Source organism: Neomonachus schauinslandi, chromosome 9 (genome assembly GCF_002201575.2).
Source record: "Neomonachus schauinslandi chromosome 9, ASM220157v2, whole genome shotgun sequence".
NCBI lineage: Eukaryota > Metazoa > Chordata > Mammalia > Carnivora > Phocidae > Neomonachus > Neomonachus schauinslandi.
In genome coordinates, this window is record NC_058411.1 from 83,916,645 (window position 1) to 83,941,216 (window position 24,572).

The following is a 24,572-nucleotide window of genomic DNA, read 5'->3' on the forward strand; positions in this document are numbered from 1 at the left end:
TTGGTGTGCTTAAAATTCTGTACATAGTTTTTTTTTTTTTTAAAGGAACACTAGCTGTTTCTGCTATATATTTGGAGCTATCCGCAGTTGGGGTAAATTCAGGTTATAGTCTAACTTTTTCTAGTTTTTTAAATTTAAAAGTATTAAAAAATTTTAAAAACTTACAGGAATGTTATAGCAACAATATTAATAGGATTTTGTAAAGAGAGAAGAATCCTATAATCCTACCACCCTAATCTAATCAGAATTTTTGTTTTTGCAGTTTCCTTCAAGTTTTTTTTTGTTTTTTTTTAATAGTTCATTACTTGAGTCTTTTAATGTATCTTAGCTCTCCTTCCCTTTTTATGTGGGGCTCAGGGTGAGTAACTTCTTTGTTTCTTTTCTAGTCTGCGAAACTTGTATCTGTCTTAAAGAAGGCACTTGAAATTACTAAGTGAGTATGAGGACTTCTCATCAAATAGCTTTTTTGAGAATAAACCCATCCAGTCATTCTCAATTCCTAAAGCCCCATTTCAAGAAGTGGAAGAGGGTGGGTGTGGTGTTTTTTTTCTACTTCAGTTGTGGAGCAGCTAAGTTTCTACAAAGAAATTTGCCTTGTCTTACTAGTTTCCTCTGTGCTCCCTGTTGAGAGTAGATTTTCCCTTGACAGTATAAATTTAACTTCTCTTTCCCCATTCCATTTGCAGAGCAAGTCATGTGACCCCACAGCCGGAAGATAGTTGGATCCCTTTACTCATTAATGCCGTTGATCATTGCATGAACAGAATCAAGGAACTCACTCAGAATGAACTTGAATTGTGAGTTTTCAGACTCATTTGTAGTCTCCTCTCTCCTTACTATCAGAGGTAGCCTCTGATGTCGTCTTTTAAAATGGGGCTAGAATGCTCTCTGGATCAAAAGGGAATTCCTGCCCAAATTTGTCAAGAGACATTATTTTTTTTTTTTATTTGACAGAGAGAGAGAGAGATAGCAAGAGCAGGAACACAAGCAAGGGGAGTGGGAGAGGGAGAAGCAGGCTTCCCGCGGAGCAGGGAGCCCGATGTGGGACTCGATCCCAGGATCCTGGGATCATGACCTGAGCCGAAGGCAGACGCTTAACGACTGAGCCACCCAGGCACCTGTCAAGAGACATTATTACCAAAGATTGTTGGTTAGGACAGACTGACAATTATTTATAAACTATACGAGTATGTTATCTTTTTCTGTGCTAGATTCAGATGGTAATTGCATGAGTTTGTGTTCCTGAATCGCCTTTCAGAGATTCGTGTAGAAGCTGCCTTATTCCCTATTTGCTATAAAGTGTGTTTCATTGTTAAACATGTTGATAGTCTTAATAAAATGCTGACCTGCCGGTAGTTAAATAAGTACCCTTCCAGAGTTTCTTTCTACCAGAAATACAGTGGGTTGAGACTAGCACATTGCTCTTTCATTTGGATTTATAGGTCTAAACGTCTGATTCTGATCAGAACTGTATTCAGAATAAAAGCACCTGACTTTATTTATTTTTAAGATTTTTATTTATTTATTTTGAGAGAGAGAGAGAGCATGAGCAGAGGGGGTGGGCAGAGGGAGAAGCAGACTCCCCGCTGAGCAAGGAGGCCAGTGCGGGACTCGATCCCAGGACCCTGGGATCATGACCTGAGCCGAAGGCAGATGTTTAACTGACTGAGCCACCCAGGTACCCAACACCTGACTTGATGACTTCAAAGCTCCTCTCAGTGCTTCAGCAATTACATATTATTCTTACCATTAAGTCCTTCTGAATATTATTCCATCCATGTCTCCAAAATTATTTTTTAGTATTAAGCTCATTTGTTAGGTTTGTCCACTTTATTGAACAGGTTTGTTTTTCTTATGCATACTTGTATTATTGTTTTGTTACATATTACATCTGTTTCCAAATGTAAATACAAAATTTTTATACATCAAAAATTTGTAAATGTATAAGAGAGTTTATATAGTTTTAAGGGCCTTTTCAGTTAATCCTTTTGCACAATCATCATGACTTAATTATATTTTTGCATTGGTCTGGAAGATCACATATTGGAAAGCAAGATAAACCTGTATGATGTGTATTCTGGTGACCTGACTTAGCCCTTATGCCTGTACTGCAGGTCTCCACAACATCTAATGCCAGTCCTTTTCCTTGCATGGGTGCGACTTATCCCATCTGCCCTGCTGATGTCCCCAGGGTCTTTTTAGGTATAATCAGCCACAGCATTCATTCTTCTGAGCAATTAGTGGGTACTTGGGTTGAAATTCCTTACGTCAAATGAGTTTTAATTTACTTTTATCAAGTGCCATTTTATACTTGTAATAAGAGTCATAAAGAGAAGGAACTAAATTCAAACTGAGAGAGTGCCATAGCAACAAAATAACGTAAACCCCAAAAAATGATAACTTTGTATAAAAGGAGTCCAGTTCTTTTATTTTTTTCTCCTAGGGCCTGTTTTCTATATACCTAATAATTTTCATATTTCTCTAGTGGACCAAGTTCATGTTATCAACATCAGACTTTAATTATGCGCTGATTATTGGACGTTTAAGCGGGAAGTTCAGGGGCCTTCACAGTGACATTTCTGTAGTTGGTTACGTTCTGGAACATATCGCAGTCCATTTCCACAGTGAGCCTCTGGAGCCCCACCTGTGTTGGTGTGAACTGGAATTCGGTGTGCAAGGTGTTTCCAGGCCACACGGAAGCTAATCTGAAATAAAGGAAAAGGCAGGTGGTAGTTCTGTCCCATTGCTTTGCTAGTCCCAGTGACTGATCCTTCCCTGCTTGAAGAGGTGAACTATGAAGAAATAAACATTTAAGTACCTTGCTGTTGAAACAGGAGGTTTTAAGGAGCCTCCCTATGGCAAATGATTACATGGTTAGGAAGAAAAACATCCTATTCTAAGGGCTTCCAAGCTGCATCTGTTATTTATCACCTGTGACTTCAGTCTGGTCCCACTCTTGGTAGTAGTACTGGGGTATGTTTGGGAAGGCTATGGTTTTGGACCCCTCACATTGCTAAGCGCTGTAAGGGTACAGTAGACATATACAAAAGATGTCAGTATGTTAACAGGTGGTGTTTGACGTCCTATCAGCAACCTTCCGGCCTACCTGTGGACCAAAAACAGGAGTAGCACAGATTTCCTTTGAGGAGCTTTCCCCCACAGTTGATCTCGGATACCACAAAAATGTAGTTAAATGTTGGCAGTCCATCCTCTCAACTTATTGGCAAGAGTGATTCATTGAGTTTCATAAGGCTGAGGCATTGGCTCAATAACAAGGCAACTACCAGGTATTTCAGGAGTAGGCAGCGTGAACTCTAAACCGTATACTGTGTTTTCAACAAAGAATGTGGTGGACACAGTGAGAGAAGAAGAGATAATGAAAGAAGATACTTGCAACATCTGAAACCAACAAAGGACTCATACGGGGAACTCCTACAAATCAACAAGGTGGAAAGGCAGAAACACCAAAAGAAAAGTGGGCAAAGATAAAAACAAATCTTTTACCAAGGAGGAAACAGAAAAGGGTAATAAACATGAAGAGTTGCAAATTAAAACAGTAATGAGATATTACATTATTTCTCTTAGACTGGAAAAAAAGAAAGCTGAGTATTGCCAAGAGTGGAGAAAAGTGGAGAAATGGTAGAAACTCCTGTACTGCTGGACGGAATGTGGACTTCTGCCATCATTCTGCAGACAAATCTCATTAATCTTGGGTCCCTGCCTTTCTGACCAGTTGAGATGTTTCAGTGAGATGAGAAGCTTGTAGTCTCTCTCTCTCTTTTTTAAAGATTTTATTTATTTGAGAGAGAGCACAAGCAGGGGTGGGGGAGGAGGGGACAGAAGTAAAGGAAGAAGCAGGCTCCCCATTGAGCAGGAAGCCCACATGTGGGGCTCAAACCCCAAGATCATGACCTGAGCTGAAGGCAGATGCTCAACTGACTGAGCCACCCAGGTGCCCCAAGAAGCTTGTGGTCGCTTACCTGTACCTCCTCTCTCTGTAAATGAGCCCCCTTCCAAAGAGGGAGATCACACAGTCCTTCATGGGAGCATCTAGGAAGTTATGGAGGCGGACTGAAGCCTTAAGAAGTTGATATTGCTCTGCTGTCTCTGGCATCTGTGGGAAGAGGCAAAACCTGGAGCAGATGCAAAGAGCACAGGGCTACAGTTACTGCTTCCCCTCCTAGGCGCCCTCCTTGTACTCTCCTCAGTTACTCTCCTGTCTCTGCCATCCGGACCCAAACTTCACACCTGACTTCTTTAGCTCTCCACAGGTCTTCCTGCATTTATACTTACCCTTGCCTTGATTCATCCATGGCCATTTCTGATGGTGCCTCTCCTCCTCTTAGAAACCTTGGAGGGGTTCCCATTGTCTTCAGAATTCAGCTTTGGTTGGCATTCAGAGCTCTTCATGGTCTGACCCCAACCCCCTTTTCCAGCCTCACCTCTACTTCCCTTGACTAAATGACATCCCAGCACCCCTCTCAGACTTCCTTTGGGGCCTCTCTGTTCAGTCTTCTTCCTGCAATGGCCTTCCTCAATCTCTGCACTAAAGCTTACCTATTTTTCAAGGCTCGGCATAAGTGCCTCCTATTAAGCCTTCCTCAAACCCACCAGCTGAAATTAATCCCCTTACTTCACTTATGCCATAATGACTTTGTACTCTATTGAAGCACTTACATAAAAGACCTAACATTGTGCCTCATTTACTTAACTATAACATAACCTCGTTGAGGGCTAGGACCAGATCACATTCATTTTGGTCAGGGTAGACATGTGGATAGAGGACTAGACAAGAGCCATAAGCCTCTAAAACATCCCATTTTCATGGTCATGGGTATGATAATCTCTAGGACTGTTTCCTCATCTGTATAATGGGAATAATTCTACCTCACAAGGATTTTGTATTAAAGAAAGAAGGTGAAAATACATTGGCATATGTATAAATTGCTAAATAAATGTAGGCTAGTATTACCCAAGTATGAAGGCAGCAACTGGGGAGGCCCTGATTTTTAAAATATTTATGTAACCAAAAAAAAGAAGTTGGAAGATGTAAACCTTAATAGCATATGTAAGAAACCATCTCAAGAGAAGGAGCTCTCAACCTAGCATTTCCTGGTAATCCTACATCATAGTTGTTTGCCCTGGAGGTTGAGGGGCTCTGATTCTTTCTGAGACAGGAGCAAACGAGAGTGATTTGGGGAAAGACTGGTGCCTACCTCAATGGTAAGGTATGGTCTACAAATGGCGATGTCTTCCTGAGCAAAGCAGCTAAGGCTGGGCTCAGACTGTGTTGCCGTGGCCATGACAGTGAGTCTGAGGAAGCTGTTCTCTGGTGGGCTTTGCTCAAAATGGAAGAAGGCCAGGTTTTTGATGGTTTTGTTAACTGAAACAGGACAAGTGGAGTCAGTGCAAATCATGAAGGTGTGCGCCCTGGAAACAGGCAATATTACACACAATGCAAAGGAGTCTGTATCTCACTGAAGCCAGAAAGATGCCTCATTTCTCATAGCGATTTCAAACTTGAACTCAGTCAAGACCCCACTCCCTACCACCATCACTGCCTCCAACTTTCTTGACAGACCACCACAGTGGGGTTGTTGAAGGCCCCGGCAAACTAGAACAAGTTAAGCTCTCTGGCCTCAGCTTCCTTGTCTAATAAGAACGCCTACCTGGTGGGTGGCTTGTGTTAAATGAGATACTGAGTGCTTAACTCAGACCCTGCCACACAGTTGTTGCTGAATATATGCCCTTAGTTCCTTCTTATTCTCTGCTTTCTCCTTTTGCTGAGAAAATGAAGGCATCTTTCACTGTCTAGGAATCTTCTCAAGCTCATGTTCCCAGTCCCAGCCTGCAGACATAGTCATCTACCCCTGCTCCCACCATCCCCAGGAAGATGAGATGTCCTCCCTCCCCCAAGTATAAACCCTCCACTTTTTAAGTCTGTGCCCCATCCTGACCCTACCACTGCCTGCTCGTTAACTTTGGGGCAAATTATGTAACCTCTCTGTGTTTTGATCTCATCTGTAAAGTGGGGATAATAGTAGCTGCTGCCGCAGAAGGTTGTTGTAAGGGTAAATGAGACCGTGTGTATGGAACACTTAACACTGTGTCTACCAAAAGTAGGCTACAGTTATTCTAGTTGCCTCTCATGTCCCCTCAGGGTTGCACCATCAGTTATAACCCATTTTTCCCGAGGCTTCAGGCTTTCCCTCTCTGTTGATTGTTTTCCTCAGCATGTAAGCAGATTCTGCTCTCTCATCTTAAATAAGCAAAAAACCACCCTCCCTCTACCCAGTGTCCCTGGCTGACTTCGGTCTGTTCTTCCAGGAAGGATTGTATACGATGTCTCGCTTCCCCAACTCTCCATCAGTTTAGCCCCCGGGAAGCTGGACTTTGCCATCACTTCTCAGTAAGACCACTCCTTCAGCGTCTGCTTTTCAGCCTTGACATCTCCTGGCCACTCTGCTGCTCCTGTTGGGTGCTCCTTCCTCTGTTTGACCTCTCTGTTTCCCTTATTCCCTGCTCTTTCCCTGCCTGCCGCCTACGTGCTGGTGCTGCCTGGGTTCCCCTTTCAGCCTCTTCTCTTCTCACAATCCTTCTTCCATTCCCAGGAGTTCATCAATGCTCTGACTCTTGGCCGCTCCCTCTGTGCTGGGATTCCCACATCTGGTCTCCAACCCAGGCCATTCTTCTGAATGCCAGGTTTAGGTTTCCAGCTGCCTACTAGCCATCTCTGTTTGGATGTCTCATGGGCTTTCAAACCCAACATACCATAAACAGAACTCATCATCCTTCTCCCCCATACTTGCTCTTCCTCATTTTCCCTATCCTAGAGAGGAAGCAACACTCTCACCAGCCCCCCTGACACACATACTCACAAGTCCAATCTATCCTACCTCCTTAATATGTCTTCGTTTGAAGTGCTGCTAGTCTAATTTGTCCTTCATGCTTTGACTTATTACAAAACCTTCCAACCTCTGATCCAGTGGTTCTCAACATTAGATGCTCATTAGAATCAGAGAGAGAGCTTTATGAAAATAGTCCCAGTGCCAGGCTACACACCAGATCGATTATATCTGACTCTGGCAGCGAGGCTCAGGCAGCAAGCAGTATTTTTAAAGTTCCCCAGGTGATTCAACATGGAGCCAAGTTTGAGAGTCATTATTCTAATATGACCTCTTCCATTCCATTCCAACAACTGTTCTTTTTTTTTTTCCAAATGGATTTCTGATCACATTAGCCCCTCTAGTTCAAATTTTCCCAGCTTCCCACTGCCCAAAGAACAAAACTCAAACTCCTTGGCATGATATACAACCCCCTGTGTGATCCAGCCCCCGCCCCCTGCAGAAAGGGAACATGGTAGAGAGACTGGAGGCAGGGGAGCTGGTTAGGAGGCTGTTGCAATAATGTAGACAAGCTCCGGTCCACTGATTCTCTTTTGTCTGCACATTGGAATCACCCGATGAATTTAAATCGTTTTTGATGTTTGGGTCCAACCATGGAGTTTCTGATTCAATTGGTCTGGGGATGCAGGCTGAGCATCAAACTTCCCCAGGTGATTCTGATAGGCAGCAAAGTTTGAGAACAACTGCTCTAATCCAGGGACTTTCAACCCCAGGATAACATAGGGAGCTTTTAAAAAGTACCAATGCCTGGACCCCACCCCAGACCAATGAAGTAGAACTTTGGGGGAGAGGAAGAACCTGTGCACATGTTCCTTCTGCCTTGAATATTCGTGATGCACTTTTCTGCCTGTCATTGCCCTTCCTCCTTGTCCTTTCAGACCCAGTGCAGTCTGCTTTACCTGGGTGAGATGCTCCCCTGCCATTGTATTCTGTTGACCTTATCAAACACTTCTGTAACTGCTACCATTGTCTGTTTACTTATCTGATTGCATTTGAAATTAGGGGGGCTTTGGTCTGTGTGAAGCTCAATAAATATGTGTTGAATGGCAGAGAAATGGCACCCCAGGGGCTTGAAGCCACCTCTTCAGACCTTCAGGGGTGCCCCATGGCTGCTGCCTCCCAGGGTGGGAGCTGGAGTTTGGGGATATCTGGGGGGCCATAGAATTACCCATGTTGGCACCGAGCATCAGGGACTGCTTCTTCTTCCAGAGCTCAGCAGCAAGGATGCCATTGTAGTATATTGCCTGCAACCCAAATGCCAGCTGCACTGCCCTCTCCTGGTCACTGGGGTTAACCAGGCTCACTGAGAACTGGGCATTCCCTCCCAGGTATACGGAGCAGGGTGCTTCCAAGAACATGTATAGAGGCTCAGCAGTCTTGAGACTGGGAGGATGGATACCACTGTGTTTTTCATATCGCATTCTCTCTTCCTGGACTTTCTCCAGCACCTCTTTTTCTTGAGGAGATCCTGAAGAATGGAGGAAACAAAGCAGGACTTTTATCCAGAGGGTATAGACCCTTCTAATAAAAGTCCAAGATTAAGATTCATTTACCCACTGCTACTCAAATGCCAAAGTCACAAGAGCTCTGCAACCCTCTAAGGCCACATTTAGCTTAAAAAAAGAAAAAAAAAGAGCCCTAATGTGAGACCTGAAACCATATAAAAAAATCCTAGAAGTCAAGCGATGACTTCTTTGACATTGGCCATAGCAACTTCTTTCCAGATATGTCTCCTGAGGCAAGAGAAAAGCAAAATTAAACTATTGGGACTACATCAAAAAGCTTCTGCACAGCAAAGGAAACAAACAGCAAAACTAAAAGGCAGCCTGTGGAATGGGAGAAGATATGTGCAAATGACATGTCTGATAAAGGGTAGTATCCAAAATAAAGAACTTATAAAACTCAATATCCCCAAAATGAATAATCCAATTAAAAAATGGGCAGAAGACATGAATAGATGTTTCTCCAAAGAAGACATACCAGATGGCCAACAGACACATGAAAAGATGCTTAACATCACTCATCATCAGGGAATGCAAATCAAAACTACAGTGAGATACCACCTCACACCTGTCAGAATGGCTAAAATCAACAACACAAGAAACAGGTTTTGGTGGGGATGTGGAGAAAGGGGAACCCTCTTGCACTGTTGGTGGGAATGCAAACGGGTGCAGCTACTCTGGAAAACAGTATGGAGGTTCCTCAAAAAGTTAAAAATAGAACTACCCTGCAATCCAGCAATTGTACTAGTAGGTACTTACCCAAAGAATACAAAAATACGAATTCAAAGGGATACATGCTCCCTCATGTTTATAGCAGCATTTTCTACAACTAGTCAAATTATGGAAGCAGCCCAAGTGTCCATCAATTGATGAATGAATAAGAAGATGTGATACACACACACACACACACACACAGAGGCATATTATTCAACCATAAAAAAGAATGAAATCTTGCAATTTGCAATGATATGGATGGAGCTAGAGTGTATTATGCTAAGTGAAATAAATCGGTCAGAGGAAGACAAATACCTATGACTTCACTCATATGTGGAATTTAAGAAACAAAACAAATAAGCAAAGGGGGAGAAAAGAGGGAGAGGCAAACCAAGAAACACTCTTAACTATAAAGAACAAACTGGTGGTTACCAGAGGGGAGGTGGGTGGGGTGGATGGGTTAACAGGTGATGGGAATTAAGGAGGGCACTTGTCATGATGAGCACTGGGTGATGTATGGAAGTGTTGAATAATATTATACACCTGAAACTAATATAACACTGTATGTTAACTAACTGGAATTTAAATAAAAACTTTAAAAAAAAAAAGGTCTACGTTGGGCAGATCCACTGCAGATATAGCATGTCTCTTCCAGGTCATTCCAGTTCTTCAAGTGTTATGCATTTGCCCCTTGAATGGTGGGAGAGCAAGCTTTTGGACAAGTCATACTGACTCTGAGGACAGATCTGCAGGGACTCACATCTTCCTAAGTGAAGGAATTGACTTATTCCAAGGGCAGTGGGGGCCATGGAATATTCTAGAGCAGGGGAGTAACATTATTTTGTGTCTTAGAAAGCTCATTCTGGAAACTAAGTTGGAAAGGGAATAATAATGGAGAGATGGGACCTGGGGGTCCAGTTAGGAGGCTGTTAAAATGCTGCAGACAAGAGATGTTGAGGGGGCGCCTGGGTGGCTCAGTCGTTAAGCGTCTGCCTTCGGCTCAGGTCATGATCCCAGGGTCCTGGGATCGAGCCCCGCATCGGGCTCCCTGCTCAGCGGGGAGCTTGCTTCTCCCTCTCCTACTCCCCCTGCTTGTGTTCCCTATCTCGCTATATCTCTCTCTGTCAAATAAATAAATAAAAATTTAAAAAAAAAAAAAAAAAAAGAGAGATGTTGAGGCCCTGAATTTTCTATAAGCAGTGAGGAAGGAGATAAGGAAACAGATATGAGAGAAAGTGGGGCAGTGAAGGAGGGAGAGGTGAAGAGGGTGCAAGCCTTCTTGTTTGGACAAATAGGTGACAGTGGTGCCATTAATCAATATGGAGGAAGGAACAGATTTGGGGTGCTGGAAAAGAGGGCGAGAAGGAGAGAGGGAGAACATCTTCTGGCTGCTGGGCTTGGTATTAAGTGTGTTGTTTTATAGTAGTGGTTTTCAACTGGGGGCAAGTTTGCCCCCCAGGGGACATTTAGAAACACCTGGAGACTTTTGGTTGTCTGTCACAACCTGCTGTTGTGGGTTGCTGGCATCTAGTGGATGCAGTCTGAGAATGCTGCTAAACATCCTATGATGCACAGGCCCCCACAATGGAGAGTTATCTGGCCCAAAATGTTGATAGTATCAAATGGGATTACAAAGGCCTATTTTATATGATGAGGAGAAGACTGTGAGTCTCTCTGGCCTGCGTCCTTCTGGCCCATCCCTTCCCCTCTGTTGGCATTTCAGGTGCTGAGAAGCCTGGGGCCCTCCCCTGCCCAGTACCTTCAGGATACTTGTAGTTCTGAGTGATGTCCTCACAGCGGTTGCTGCCCACACCCTTGGTGCTAATGTTGTTGCCAACATACTTAGTGCTGGAGTTGGTCAGCTCCAGTGCACCATCCTCACGACACTTCCAGACCACACACGACGCATTTACTGCGGCGAAAAGGTCTGATACTCCAGGGGTCAGGCTTAGTGTCCCCTCCTTGACTGCTCTGACAGGGGCCAGATCACAGGACCCCAGAACTGAGGGAGAAAAAGGTCAGTGAGCAAGAGGAACCATACCCAGACTTCTCTCTGAGTCAGAGCTGCGTAACTTCTGTCCCCATCCTATACACTATTTTCCCTCCCCCAAGATCAAGGTCAGAGGTGGGCACTAGGCAGTTTCTGAAAGGGCATTGCAGTGGTGAAATTCAGTTATTTAGTGACAGTACTTTTTGGTCATGGCTTGTGGCAGGAGCCCTCTCAAATTGGACAGGTAGAACCTCAGAGGAACGTAGTACACCAGAGTTCCTTAGCCAGCTCTGCTATGGATATGATAGGAGTAGGTCACCTTTATTGAGCACTTACTATGTGCCAGGCTCTATTACTATTCAGCTGCTGAGAAAGGAAGAGCAATCCTTTTATGGCTCCTGAAGATTTCTTCTCTGAGCTTGAGCCTATCTTGATACCCTCTTTATCCACATCCAAAACCTCAGAATCCCATGCCACAAGCCCCTAACCCAGCACATCCACCAGCTATCTTAAGACCTTTTTCCCTTCATTGAGACTCTGCTCCCTCGCCCGTTGCTCTGAGGTAGGGCAAGTCTCCCCATGGCCTTGGGCCTAGATGGCTAACACCTTTGTTCCCTTGAGCCTGCTCGCTTCAGGTGAGCATTCTGCTGGCCACTATCATTCCTTCCACTTCTCCTGTTTTAGGAGATGCAGACCCCCTTTGGACCTCCTGCTTCTCCTGTTTTCGAGGGACTTCTTGCTTGTACAGCTTTGTGCAGCCCAGGATGGTACTGGGCCTACCCCCAGCCTTTACCTCCACCTCCACTGGGAACACGTGGGTACAGAATCTGCCATCCGTCATAACCTGGGGGCAAAGCAGGCCGGGTCATCCAGCACTCCGTGGAAGTCTGGAAGATCCTGAAGGTACCAAAGGAGTAATTCAAGTTCGGTGAAAAAAAGTAGTCCTGAAGAGGACTAGACATGGCAGAGTCATTATTGCCATGGGGATGGGAGGACACTGTAAGAGTGGCTGCAACACTCCCGGGGGTGGGGGGGCACATGCCACGACTGACCATCAGCATCCTGCCTACAAGAGTCTTGAGGGCCTCCTCTCAGTGCTAGGGTCGCTCAGGGTGTGCAGGGGTTGCCGTGAGGTTATACCTTGTGGATTCGGAGCCCTCCCGTGCCTGGGACCTCATCGTCTGTGGGCTTCTCACCAGATTCTGCCTCTTTGGGCTTCTCCATTCTGAAGGCCCTCCTCATTGTAGTATTCATCTACAAACAAGCGGCCGCCGGTTCCCTGGGCTGAGGCAAACGTGGTAATGACGCGGGCAGGGATTCCCAGGCATCGCAGCACTGCATGGGAGGGGGCCGGAGAGTCAGGGGATGCCAGGGAGGCCTGGGTATGTATAGCTATGTTTTCAGTGTCTCCTCTGGGCAGGCATGGTCTGAAGTGCCACCTGACACCGTGGAAAGAGGAGGGACGCAGGCACCTGGCAGGTAGGACTGACCCACAGGCCCAGGATGCGTAAAGGCCGAGAGAGGAGGTACAGACAGTTTACACAGCAGGCAGAGTATACAGCAGGGCGAGGCTTACAGAATGTACAACAGAGCACCGGGGCTTGCTCCTGCTGGGGCAAGGGCAGGGAAAGTGTCAGGGCGAAAGCCATGGGGCAGGGCAGGCACGCTGTACAGTAGCCAGGGTGACCCGGGGGTGCGGCAGGCAAGCCAGCTCTGTACCTGTGCAAGCCACTGCGGCAAACACCCAGGCCTGACTGTCACACACAGGTCGCCCGTGGCCTGTGATCCACTGGCGCAGGATGGGCACACTGCCCCGGCGCTTGCTCAGCAAGGCCCTTTCCTGGGCGGCGGCGGCGGTCTGTGGGGTGGGCAGGACACTCTTCTCCTTGAGAGCATGCAGCTGTTTGTGGAAATGTGTGGATGTTATGTGGGGCCTGGGACAGAACCGCCTCTGGAGGGGGGCAGGGAGTAAGAGGGCTTAGATCACTTGTATCAGAATCATCTGGATACTCCTGGGCTTCACCCTAACCACTAGATTATAATCTCTAGGAGTGGGGCCCGGGGAATTCTTTTTATCTAGTCCTCTGGAAGCCAGGGGTTTGTGGACCACATTGGCAAGCAAAGCACACATCATAAGAGGAGCAGGAGAGCTGCCTCTCACTGGGGGCTGGTTTCAATGCTCCTTCACTTGCCTGACCCTGATTCCTTTGAGGGCATTTGCTCTTGGGGCCTCAAGGCCCACTTGTCCTAAGCTTCCTTCTCCTCACAGGTTGACCTTGTCCTTCTCCACTTCTTCAGAGGGGAGTCCAGAGGCACAAGCTGAAATGGGGAACTCATGGTTCCCCAGAAAGGACATTTAGGGACAGGAGGAAGCTACCAAACTACCTTCATGGTCTGTATATTCTTAGGAGTAATTTAGAAATGAAAACAATTAACCATTTGAGCAGCAAACACTGGGCAAGATAGACCCTAACCCTCCTTCCCATGGACCTAAGCCTGCAGGTTGGGCTGACGGGAGGAGGCAACGGAGGGAGGAGGGCTCTGAGGAACTGCAGGCCAGTTTTAGTCCTCCTGGCTTGGGTCCTGAGGGATGATACTTCCCTTTGCTTTTCTCTCGCTTGTGGATGCTACTGTCCTCCCTCCTCACTCAGACTTTCTCCAGGAACTGACCCCCACCTCCTGGGAGGAAGGGACCATTTGTGATTTGAAGGTTTCCAGGGCCGTAAATGTAGGCAGCTCCGGCAGAAGGCTCCCCTCCCTCCCCACCTCACTCACCAAGGCACCCAAAATGTGGGCCACATGCTCCGGGTTGCCCCACTCCTCCACCTGCTTGTCCATGCTCAGTAGGCCCAGGCTGAGGTCAATGACACTGCTCTCAAACTGGAAGGAGCACACAGGACCGTGATGAAGGGCCTCCAGGTTGGGAGGCCCCACCATCCTTCTCCCAGACTCAGGTTCCACTCCTTCCTGCCTTGCCTTCTTGTCTCCTGTGGGAGTTCTGGCTTTTCCCTCTCTCCCGCTGTGCCCCCCGGTCCCTGTGTCCATGCAGTCCCATCCTTGGCCTGTTCTGTTGTCTGACCGTCCTGACACGGCGTGAGCCCTTGAGGACCAGAGCTGTATTGTTTGATTTTTGTTGTTGCCCATTTTGTGTGCTCCCACTGCTCCTGCCATCACTGACCCACATGGGGAGGAGACCAAGGCAGCGTTTGCTCTTGAGGGACCCGCAGTTTGGGAGCAGAGGAGGACACGCAGGCCGGTAGACTACAGATCTCAGCAACATGGCCAGGGCTCTAGGAGAGATGCCAACCCAGAGCAGAGGGCATAGTGGGGAGAGTGACTCTTAACCTTTGGGGGCTGAGGAAAACATTCTGCTGGTCTTAAAAGATGGATAGGAATTTTCTGGGGTGATAAAGGAGGGAAGGTATTCCAGGCATATTCAGCCTGTCTGTTCAGGGGATGGCCAGAAACTGGAGCGTGGGGTGGCTCTTGAGGAAAGAAAAGCAGTGGCCTGGCTCTGAAGGGCCTTGGAGGTCAAGCCAGGGCATTTAGTTTTTATCCTGTAGACAGTGGGGACTTAACAGAGGTTTGATTTGCTGTGGCCCTTAGGAAGATAACTCTGGAAGCTGTGGAAGATGGTCTGATGTGGCCCTGAGGAAAGAGAGGCACCACATAGCTGAAATGGCCAAAAGAAGCCTCACTGATACACCAGGGAACAAGGTTGTGAAAAAAGGATTCGGTGTGGTGCCATCATTTCTTCCATCTTGGGTATCTGCCCCTTTCCCAGAACTTCCAAGAGCGCTATGTTGGGATAGAGCATCTGGAGGTTCACCAACCTCTGTGGTCTGTAGAAGCCACTATGAGGAAGGCCTAGGGAAGAATTGGCCATTTTCAGTGGAAAACAAGTGGCAGTTACTAATTATGATGACTGTACTTTGGATCTGGATTTGCTTCACCTTATTTTGTAGTAAGACACTAACTGCTTCAGAAATAAGGGTGTTTTAATTAATCCATTAAACAAATGTGAAAAGGATCATTTTAAGAGGTGCAGTCTCTTTGAAAAATGGATGAAACTCTTGAATTCAACATACTCAAGATGTTTGTAAATAAACTTATGGCATGAATCCTTAAAAAAAAGAAGAAGAAGAAATGGCCTCATAACCTACAGGCTTTTGGACCTGCCAGCTCTGTCTGGCCTGAACACTGAAGGTTATGGGGCAATTACTGGCCCCTATCCTTTCCCAGAGATCCCCATACCTGGCCAAAGTCCCAGGGCTCTGCGTGGAAGCAGTCAGCGGTACCCAGGTAGATGAGGCCATTCTGGTTCAACACGTACTCCCTGCGTTGAGACTCCTTCTTCAGGAACACAGCATCCTCTGGTGAAAAGCAGGCAGGGATGAGGGCCTATGGGGTGCTAGGCCTGCCCTCCACACCTAGGCCTCTGCTCTCCCTGCTCAGGTCAGGTTTGGCTGCTGGCCTTCTCTTTAGCTCTGGGCATGATGAAAACTGGAGAGGAATTCCCTTTTTTCAGTGACCCCACTGGGACCCAGACTCTTCTCTGGTGCAGAGTGGGAACAGGGGTCAGAGTCCCTGGGTCAGCCAAAGTGGCCTTCATGGTCCGCCAGACAGATAGGAACAAGCCAAGCTTAAAAAGCCTACTGGTTCCCAGAAGACATGGGCAGCCAGAGTGCTTTTGGCCCAAGAGAATTTGGCAACAGCTCAGGGAACTTCCCAGTGGGCCTGTTATATCTCGCAGCCAAATGCTTGGCTGGCTCAGTCAGTAGAGCATGCAACTCTTGATCTTGGGTTATAAATTTGAGCCCCATGTTGGGCGTAGAGATTACTTAAAAATAAGATGTTAAAAAAATTTAAAAATAGTGTTTCAGGGAAAAAAAAAATGATCAAACATAGGTTGACAGGGGTGAGCAGAAAGGAAGAGGAGCATCTGGTAAGACAGGGTCAGAGGGAATAGTGGAGCTGGGTGAGGTAGAAGCCAGTGGAAGCCCTGGGGGCGTCCTAAGTGCATCTAAGACTCCCACAGTCTCTCCTGCCTGTCCTGCTGCCTTCCTCACAGGGTCGGGCTGGGGTTCATGAGGAGGCTGGTAGGCTTTAAGGAGGACACTCTAGGAAGCCGGGAGCGGCAGGGGAGATCTGCTGTTTGCCAAGCGTCTCTCTCCGCCGCTGTTGCTGGGTGGGGGGTGGGGGAGTGGGAGGAGGGTGCTTAGGCTGGTTCCTGGGGACTAATAAGAGAAAAGGCTTTCCAGATTATCCCTCCAGGCATCTGCTGGGATGAGGGTACTCAAAATAACAGAAGGATAGGATATTAAAAATCGGGAAGCCCTGAAGAACGTGAGGCCTAAAATCATAGAACCATGTGCCCGAGGAGCCCTTGACTCCTGCCCCTCCATCTTGAGACTCTCTATAAAATCACTTCAAAGTGAGGTGCTAGGCCCCAGGCTCTGCAGGGCTCTGGGAGGTACCTTATCAGAGCACAGGTAGCATCACCCTCCCCTTCTGCCCCAGGGTGTGGCCCCTTTTATAAAGTTCTCTGCTTATGAATAGGACTTTCTTTATACAATATAAAATATCCTTTTGAGTCCAGGAGAGTCCCATCTCCAAGTATGCTAAGATGGACTGAGTCCTGGATAATCTGAAAATCTCTTAATCACCTCCCAGAGAAGCAGAGCCAATAACTCACCCCTGCCAACACAGACATCTCCATACGGACTCACACAGAGAGGCCTTTCCCAGGCAGGGTCAAACCAAGCATAGACGCGAGAAACCCGGCATGGAGTCAAGACTGAGTTCCCACTGAACTGAGCATGGTCTCAGAACTGTCTTTGCTGTGTCTTTGCTCTGGCCACAAGGGCCTAGCTCTGGTTGTGGGTTCGAGTCAGCGAGGCAGGGACACTAGGGCCTCAGCTTTGGAGGGAAATATGTCAAGAGCCATGGATCCTCCCCCAGCTGAAGGGGCCCTGACTCCACATTTACCCGCATGGGGCAGCTACACCTGAATGGACACTCGTTCCCATCTATTGCTCTACCTGCTCATCCCCTTGAATCAGGAAATAAGAGCCTAAACTGAAAATAGGCAGGGCTATCTGAAGGAGGGGGGACTGGAGAACCCCACCCCATCTAAGAAACGTGGAGAGAGGGAGTCCCCTGGGTTTCAGATGCCACATAGAAAGGGAGTTAGGAACTGGCTGGAGAAACCCGGGAAGATTTCTTCTGCTTCCCTGTTTCCTTTTGTCTCCCAGCCCTGCCTTATAACAAGGTCCCCTTCAGGCTGGCAGTGAAACTCCTGAAAGAAAAAGGCTCTGCATTTGTTGTCTGGGTAGCGAGGGAAAGCTGGTCAAAATTGTTTTCCATCCCCCTAAGCAATGCTTCAGGAAGCCCCAAGGATTAAGGTGGGGGGTGGCAGACTTAAAAAGGAAAGACAGACTCAACCTTCAGAATGGGAAGGAAGAGGAGATGCCCTCCTTGTGTTTGGAGCATGTCAACCACATCTGATGATCTTTTGAAAATGAAATTGTCCCAACAGCTTTGCCAGAGGTAGCCACTGGTTGGGCTGCAGGAGGTCATCTGATCTCAGGGAAGCCCACCCTTAGTCTGCTGAGCTACAGGCCACTAGCTGTTTGATTTGCCACTCTAGCAAATACTTAAGTTGATGTGGAGAGGACCCAGCAGCCAGTAGTAAGAACAGAACATACAAGTGGAGAAAAGCAGAGACAACCAAACAGGGCAGATTTATTGTGGAGCTGATGAAGCTGAAGCTTTGGGCCCTTCACTGGCACAGACCACTTTAGGCCTGAGGAATTCAAAATTTTTTTTTTTTATCTTTTTTTTTTTTTTGAGTTTTAATTTTTTTTTATTCTTTATGTTAATCCCCAGGAATTCAAAATTTTGTATTCTTTTTCTTAAAGAGGGTCCCCCAAATTATATAAATAAACCTCAGGTCCCGCAAACCCTGGATTCACCCTGGACACAGACTATGGGAGCCCGGGGAAGAAACCGAGAAGCCCGTCCCTCAGGTTGTGTCCATTCCTGAACCACTTTCCAGTTCTCAGCCCCTGTGCTGTCACAATAAAGAGTAGCTCTCCCAGGGTCATCTCAGTGAGTCTCCGCTCCTGTGACCAAAGAGCCTGACCCGGCACCAGGGTTTGGTGGTGAGATAAGCCTTTCCTTTCAGGGGGAGGCCCCAGGCTGCTTCTGCCAAGGGTGACACCAACACAGACCCCGGGTCTGAGAGGCCATTCATCCAGGGAGCAGGTACCACAGTAACTGAGTGCTGGTACTGTCCTTGGAGCTGCGCACTGGGGCCTGGGGCAGTCACTTCCTGCCAGAGCTGTGTCCCAGCTCCTATGCCTGGAGTCCCTGTGCAGCCCAGGCTGGTTCAGGTCCAAACTCACCTCGAGCCCATGGGTTAAAGAGCACTGTGAATTGGCCTAGGAGGAATTGCTTCTTGCCCAAGACCTGCAGCAGGAGCAAGTAGCGGCCAATGATGGCGTCTGCGGGCGCAGTCACAGAGATGGTCCAGCACTGGTCATCTCTGTCTTCCACTGCCGCATTCCACCACTTCTGGTCCCCCAAACGGGAAATTGGGAACATGGCTTGGGTCTTGTTGGCCTTGGAAGGGTGCTCTCCTGCAGTCACACGGAGATGAATTGGTCATTTGGACCTTTTGGTCACAACTCAGAGTAATAAAGTCAAGTATCATAAAGTTAGAACAGGTGAAAATTGGTTTTTTGTGAGGATGGAAGAAGTCCGTCCAGTAATGGGAGGCAGTAAAGGGTGACAGGAGAGCACAAGTTCTCAGTGCTCATGGACCCACATCTAGAAAAGGTCCATAGTGTATAAAATGGGCGGAGTGGTATGCCTTCTTCGTAGGACGGATGTGAGGTCTTAATGAGATATTGCATGTGAAGCACTTGGCCCAATATCTGATATGTAGTACAAATTCAATAAATAGTAGCAATTAAATGTTATCTTAAGCCTAGATGAGATCCATTCAGGCACTGATATATTTGTAACCAAAAGGAGCCCCTTAGTGATAATGATGCTCAGCAACTTCTGAGTCATAATAAATGTGATTTTTAAAAAGATTTATTTTACCTATTTTAGAGAGAGAGCAGGGGGAAGGGTGGAGGGGGAGAGAGAATCCTCAAGTGGACTCCCCGTTGAGTGCGGAGCCACATGAAGGGCCTCGATCCCAGGACCTGTGATCATGATCTGAGCCAAAATCAAGAGTTGGCTGCTTAACCAACTGAGCCACCCAGTCACCCCAATAAACACTACTTTTTATGCATGTTATTTCATCCTCACCACAGCCCTGCCAGGTGGACAGGACTTCTTGAGGCTCAGATGCATTGTGGGCCATTTGCCCCTTTTTCCCTGAGGGGGTGCTGGAGAAAGAACCCCCCCCCCCCCACCACCGGCCTGCCGCCAAAGGGGTCTAGGCCTGCCCCACTCACCAGTTTGTGCAATGAGGGCTACCTTCTTCAGGGTGGATGGAAATGCATAGACCGGAGCCTGGAAGTACAGGATTATGGTGAAGGGCTGCCCTCTCCTCACAATGAGGTGCTGGGAGCTGATGGCCTTGGTGTGGTGCTCCTCATTGTTTTTTGCTGCCTGGAAGTCACAGTTCTTGATCCCCATGGCTGTTGTGGAAAAGGGAAGTCATGAAGACGAGGTAAATGTGACAACTTTAGTAAAAGCGGAGACCCTGGAGTCAGAGTTGAACTGAGGTTCAAATCCTTGGCTCAACTTACATACTAGCTGCGCCACCTAAAGCAAGTAATTTAACCATCTGAGCCTCAGTTTCCTCTTCCTTAGAATAATCATCCTTCTCTGCAGGGTTGGAGAAATTAAATGAGTTAATGTATTAATACACTCAGCACAGTGTCAGACACGTAGGAAGTCCCACTAAATGAGACTATTACTATTATTAGTAAGAGCAATGCTTGCCCTCATTGTTGACCTTCTTTTCTGGTCCCTAAACAAAACAATGAATAAAACCTGGAATTTTGCTCACCCCTACCCCTTTCTTCTTCAAACACCGATAATTTTTAAAGCTGGTTTTGAAATCACTGAGCCGATTCTCTTGTTTTATAGACGGGAAGAGTCAGGCCCAGAGAGTAGAACCAACTCACCTGAGATCATACTTGGCTCTTTCACCTAAAGGCTCACCAAGCCCATGGCCCCATGCAGCCCAGAAAAACTCTCCAAGGAGGGGGCCTGAGAGTATTATGACAGCCTATCAGGCAGTTCTCATTTTACAGTAAGTCTTGTAAGTAAATATACTAACAGACTTATGCAGAGGCCCCTGAGCTTTCTGCGTCCTCTGGTTCTACCTATTCTCTTGCTTGATGTTGGCCTCTGTCCCTTGTATTTGGATTCCCTGACTCTTATCTCCCCTTCTCTCCCACTTAGCTTTGAGGCTATGACACCCTCATGCTTTCCCAGGGTGTCACAACCCAGTGAGAATAATCATGTTGTGATGCCATAAATCCATGCTAACTGTCATCCTCGTCGTCACAACTATGACCACTGATTTACCACCGCCAACCTACCATATTGCCACCCATAGCCATACCACGGCTACCACTGCCACAGCACCCAGTACCACTCCCCAACATAGCCCCACCAACCATCACGTCCACCACCAGCAGCACCTACTACCACCCCCACCAGAGTCACACCACCATCACCTCCACCACCATCTTATTTCTCTTAATGAAAACACGTTATTGTGGAGGAGCTACTGAGAGTCAAGTAAGCCCCATGGAGAAATGGCTTGGCTCACCCTGTCCCATGGTTGCAGGCCGCTCTTCTCCACTCGACCACAGAAAATGCCTGTCTTGAACTGTTGCTCCGTGCTGCCTCTCTGGATCTGTCCCGAGAGAAAATGATGGAGGTACTTTCATTGGCTTAAGAATCTGTAAATAGTAGAGTTTCCTTCCACTCCTCCTGTGAGCTCCCACACATGTTTCTTTTCTCTTGCTCCCTCCCCACTGCTATCTCTTGGGCCAGCTGCGGGGAGTTACCCTTTTCATTTTATCTCCTGCGCCCGGCTGCAGTAGGGGGTGGAATGGGGGAAGATCCGCCAACTAGAGAAGCTAAGAGGAAACTTCTAAGCCTGTCGCTTCAGTGGTCTCAAGAGACCCTCAGAGATATTACCTGGACAACACTGGAAGACTCTGGAAGAGATGACTCCATAAACAGGAGGCCCACATCCAACTCCAGATCTCAGGCCCTAAACATATCCTGGACTTCAAGTTGCTAGATGTTTGTGGCTATTTTGGTAATAGAGAGAACCTGTGTGTCTGGGATTCATCTGTGTGAAGCAGATAAGGAGGTAGAATTTGTTGGTGAAAAATAAATGTCCTAAAAGTAGAAGTCAGAGCCCCAGCTCTTGTAAGCCCTCCGGGTCTGGGACACTCTTCCAGAGAAGGGTGGGAACTATCTTGGGACTCAGGGCCTATGTCTTTTCTATTTCTACTTATTTAGTCACTGAGAAGATAAGACACAGGAAAGGACCTCCTCTTTGGCCCTCTTTGGTTTTCTAAAGCCCAGCTTTTGCTAGGGCTTCTACGACTGTGCTACCTGGAGCACGCTCAGGGGCAGCTGTGTTGGCCTGCACGCATATGAGTTATCTGTAGCAAGATATAAAAGACACTACAAGGAACATCGGGTACCTGTGGAGAGGAGAGCTAGAGAAGGGGGTAGGAAGATAATTTTTCTCCTGTTTACACTAACTTTTAAAACTGAACCATTGTCCATTTGAAGAATCTTATTATGTTAAAAAAAAAGAGAAAGAAATGAAGCTGCTGCCTTTTTACACCCCACAAAAACAATTCTTCATGAGAAATGAAGAGGTGAATTTTTCATTATTTGGAGATGATGTGATTTTTACCTGGAAACCATGAATCAACTAAAAAATGATTATAAAAGATAATTTAGAGTCCTATTCTTAAGTTTAGTGCATTCCCAATAAAATGCTAACAAGTTTTTTCTCTGAAAGTAGAAAAGCTGATTCTAAGGTTCAAAAGGAAATTTCTAAAAGATATAAGATATAATCTAAAAAGATCTAAGAAGATATAAAGATGTTTTAGATGAAAACATCTAAGATGTGTTTTACTATCTAGTAGGCCTCGTCATGCTACATTTCTAACTTCTTATGTAGTATAACCAGCTTCCTAGATATTAAAACATAGTATGATATCACTGCACTTGAAAAAGCACATTGACCAAAATGTACACATTAAGTATGGGCTAAACATGGCACTTTGTATCAGTGGGGAAGATAAGGATTCACTAGTAAATGGTTTGGGGACAACTAGCTTGCAAAGTAAAGTTGGTTTCCTACCTTTCACCATACAACAAAATAAATTCCAGATGGGTCAAAACTCTAAATGTAAAAAATTAAATCCAAAAGTACTAGAAGAAAAGATAATAGACTTATTTTTAAGCCAGCCTGGGGAAGGTCTTTTAAAATATTACTCAAACCCCAGAAGCCATAAAGAAAAAATAAATTTTATTCCTTAATTTTTTTACTTGGAAAAATCCATAAAGTTACAAGATACACAACAAATTGGGAGAAATGTTTGGAACTTGTAACACAAATTGTTACTTTCCTTAATGTAAATGGTATCTGCAAATCAGTAAGAACAACAAATCAATAGAAAAATGGGTGAAGGATATGACAGAAAAGAAAATTCAAGTGTCTCTTAAATATAGGAAAATATGTCCAGCCTCATTTAATAGAAATGCAAAATGAAACTACACTGGGATATCATTTCTTTCACCTATCAGATTGACCAAGATAGTTTGTCAACTTTCTGAGTTAGTGATGATGTGGGGAATGAGTTACTCTCTTATAGTACTGGTAGGAATGTAAATTGGCATAGCTTTCTTTCTTTTCTTTTCTTTTTTTTAAAAGATTTTATTTATTTATTTGAGAGAGAGAAAGAGAGAGTACAAGCAGGCGGAGGGGCAAGGAGAGAGGGAGAAGCAGACTTCCCACTGAGCAGGGAGCCCAATGTGGGGCTCCATTCCAAGACCCCGGGATCATGACCTGAGCCAAAGGCAGACACTTAACTGAGCCACCCAGGTGCCCCTAAATTGGTATAGCTTTCTAAGGGAAATTAAATAATATTTACCCAAACCTTAAGTGCCTATACTTTTGACTCAGCCATTTCACTTCTAGATATTCTAATGCAAATAATCAAACATGTAAAATGAAATTTATACAAGTATATCCATTGTACTGGTAGTTACAATAGCAAAATATCAGAAACTACATAAACATTCATAAATAAGCTACTAGATAGACATATTATGGGACATGCATTCAATAGAAAACCATGCAAATGTGAAAAAGAATGAAGTAGCTCTATGTAAGCTGATATGGAACAATCTCCAAACTACATCGTTAAATGGAATAAGCAAGGTACATAGCAGTGTGAACAATATGCTACCTTTGTATAAAGGGTGTGGGGAAGAATATATATGAATTTGCTTGTGTTTGCCTAGAGTATATCTGGAAAGTTAATGCTTCTGTCTAGGGAAATTCAGTGCCTGGGTGTACGGCTTTTTTTTTTTTTTTTCTTTGTGTATATCCTTTAGTATCTTTATATCATGACAATATGTTGTTGTTATTATTTGAAAAATAACAAAAACTTGCAAGGGAAAGAAAAGCCTGACTGGGGGGCGCCTGGATGACTCAGTTAGGTGGCTGCTTTTGGCTCAGGTCATGATCCTGGGGCTCCCTGCTCAGCGGGGAATCTGCCTCTCCTTCTCCCTCTGCCCCTCCCCTCTGCTCGTGCTCTCCCCCTCTCTCTCAAGTAAATAAATAAAATCTTAAAAAAAAACAACCTCTCAAGGATTTCTGCTTCTAGATAGAGCAGACTAGCTTGATCCTATCACCTGTTGACAGTGACCAGAAAAGCTGAATAAAATATTTCAAAGCTCTGCCTGAAGGCATCAAGGCAGCACGGATTTGAGGGATCAAGATCTCAGGGAGAAGAGAAGCAGAGAGAGGTGAGCCTGACAGCGTGCCACTTTTCCCTTTAGGATGTTTGCTGATTGACAATTGGCAGATGACAGCCTGAAAATCTGAGCAGATCTTCTGATGAGCTCATAGGACTGGAGGATAAAAACTGGAGTTCCACGGCCACCAGGAATGACAGACCCCAATAAACACCCCGGTTTTCAACTGGGACTCCTGAAGGACTGTTCCCCAGGAGTAAAGGTAATAGGAAATAGACCAACACTTACAAAGACTGAAACCCAATTTTGCTTGTTTGTTTTTAGGCACTCAATCAATGGAGATTTTTATTCCTGCTGACATTGCTATGGATGCTATTGTTATCACCATTATTTATCTAATAAAGTTATAAATGTTGGAATAGCATAGAAAAAAATTTTGTGGTAGACAACACATACCATAAAACTTATCATCTTAAC

General features: G+C 45.9%; 3 protein-coding genes and 1 pseudogene across 9 annotated transcripts in view; 2 read left to right on the plus strand and 2 right to left on the minus strand.

Annotated features, from left to right (window-relative positions):
• Positions 1 to 24,308, plus strand: part of CCNDBP1 (cyclin D1 binding protein 1) — a 33,215-nt gene extending 8,907 nt beyond the window's left edge. Inside the window, exons 10-12 of one of the 3 annotated variants that reach the window (XM_021695445.2) lie at positions 387 to 433; positions 687 to 797; positions 24,180 to 24,308. In XM_021695445.2, the coding sequence (XP_021551120.2) occupies positions 387 to 433; positions 687 to 797; positions 24,180 to 24,195 (174 nt within the window). In that variant the 3' untranslated portion in view covers positions 24,196 to 24,308. The other 2 variants (XM_021695447.2, XM_021695448.2) reach the window with 2 other exon arrangements.
• On the minus strand, positions 1,716 to 22,171 carry EPB42 (erythrocyte membrane protein band 4.2). Of its 5 annotated transcripts, XM_021695440.1 has the most exons (14): positions 21,285 to 22,171; positions 20,911 to 20,997; positions 19,580 to 19,637; positions 18,518 to 18,751; positions 15,366 to 15,484; positions 13,887 to 13,991; positions 12,831 to 13,011; positions 12,308 to 12,446; positions 11,905 to 12,008; positions 10,881 to 11,123; positions 8,074 to 8,373; positions 5,217 to 5,383; positions 3,981 to 4,114; positions 1,716 to 2,705 (listed from the first exon to the last, which is right to left on the minus strand). In XM_021695440.1, the coding sequence occupies exons 1-14, from the start codon at positions 21,321 to 21,323 to the stop codon at positions 2,543 to 2,545; spliced, it is 2,073 nt and encodes a 690-aa protein (XP_021551115.1). In that variant the 5' UTR covers positions 21,324 to 22,171; the 3' UTR covers positions 1,716 to 2,542. The 5 variants fall into 5 exon arrangements, with proteins under 5 accessions (XP_021551115.1, XP_021551114.1, XP_021551113.1 ...); XM_021695439.2 differs by lacking the exon at positions 21,285 to 22,171 and having other exon boundaries at positions 1,716 to 2,700; positions 19,580 to 19,765; positions 20,911 to 21,195; XM_021695438.2 differs by lacking the exon at positions 21,285 to 22,171 and having other exon boundaries at positions 19,580 to 19,765; positions 20,911 to 21,195.
• LOC110585474 lies at positions 14,912 to 15,102 on the plus strand (annotated as a pseudogene).
• Positions 21,373 to 24,572, minus strand: part of TGM5 (transglutaminase 5) — a 35,633-nt gene continuing 32,433 nt past the window's right edge. Inside the window, exon 14 of the transcript XR_002480608.1 lies at positions 21,373 to 21,441. The gene's annotated coding sequence lies outside the window, so the exon portion shown is untranslated. The remainder of the gene's footprint in view (positions 21,442 to 24,572) is intronic.

Excerpts from the sequence above, each read along its gene's own strand:
- EPB42 (XM_021695438.2), bottom strand. The coding sequence starts at position 21,031 with ATGAAAGTACCTCCATCATTTTCTCTCGGGACAGATCCAGAGAGGCAG. Across the intron at positions 13,012-13,886 it reads CCCACATTTTGGGTGCCTTG|CTGCATGCTCTCAAGGAGAA; the intron begins GTGAGTGAGGTG and ends TTCCACAAACAG. Across the intron at positions 12,447-12,830 it reads TGCCGCAGTGGCTTGCACAG|TGCTGCGATGCCTGGGAATC; the intron begins GTACAGAGCTGG and ends CCTCCCATGCAG.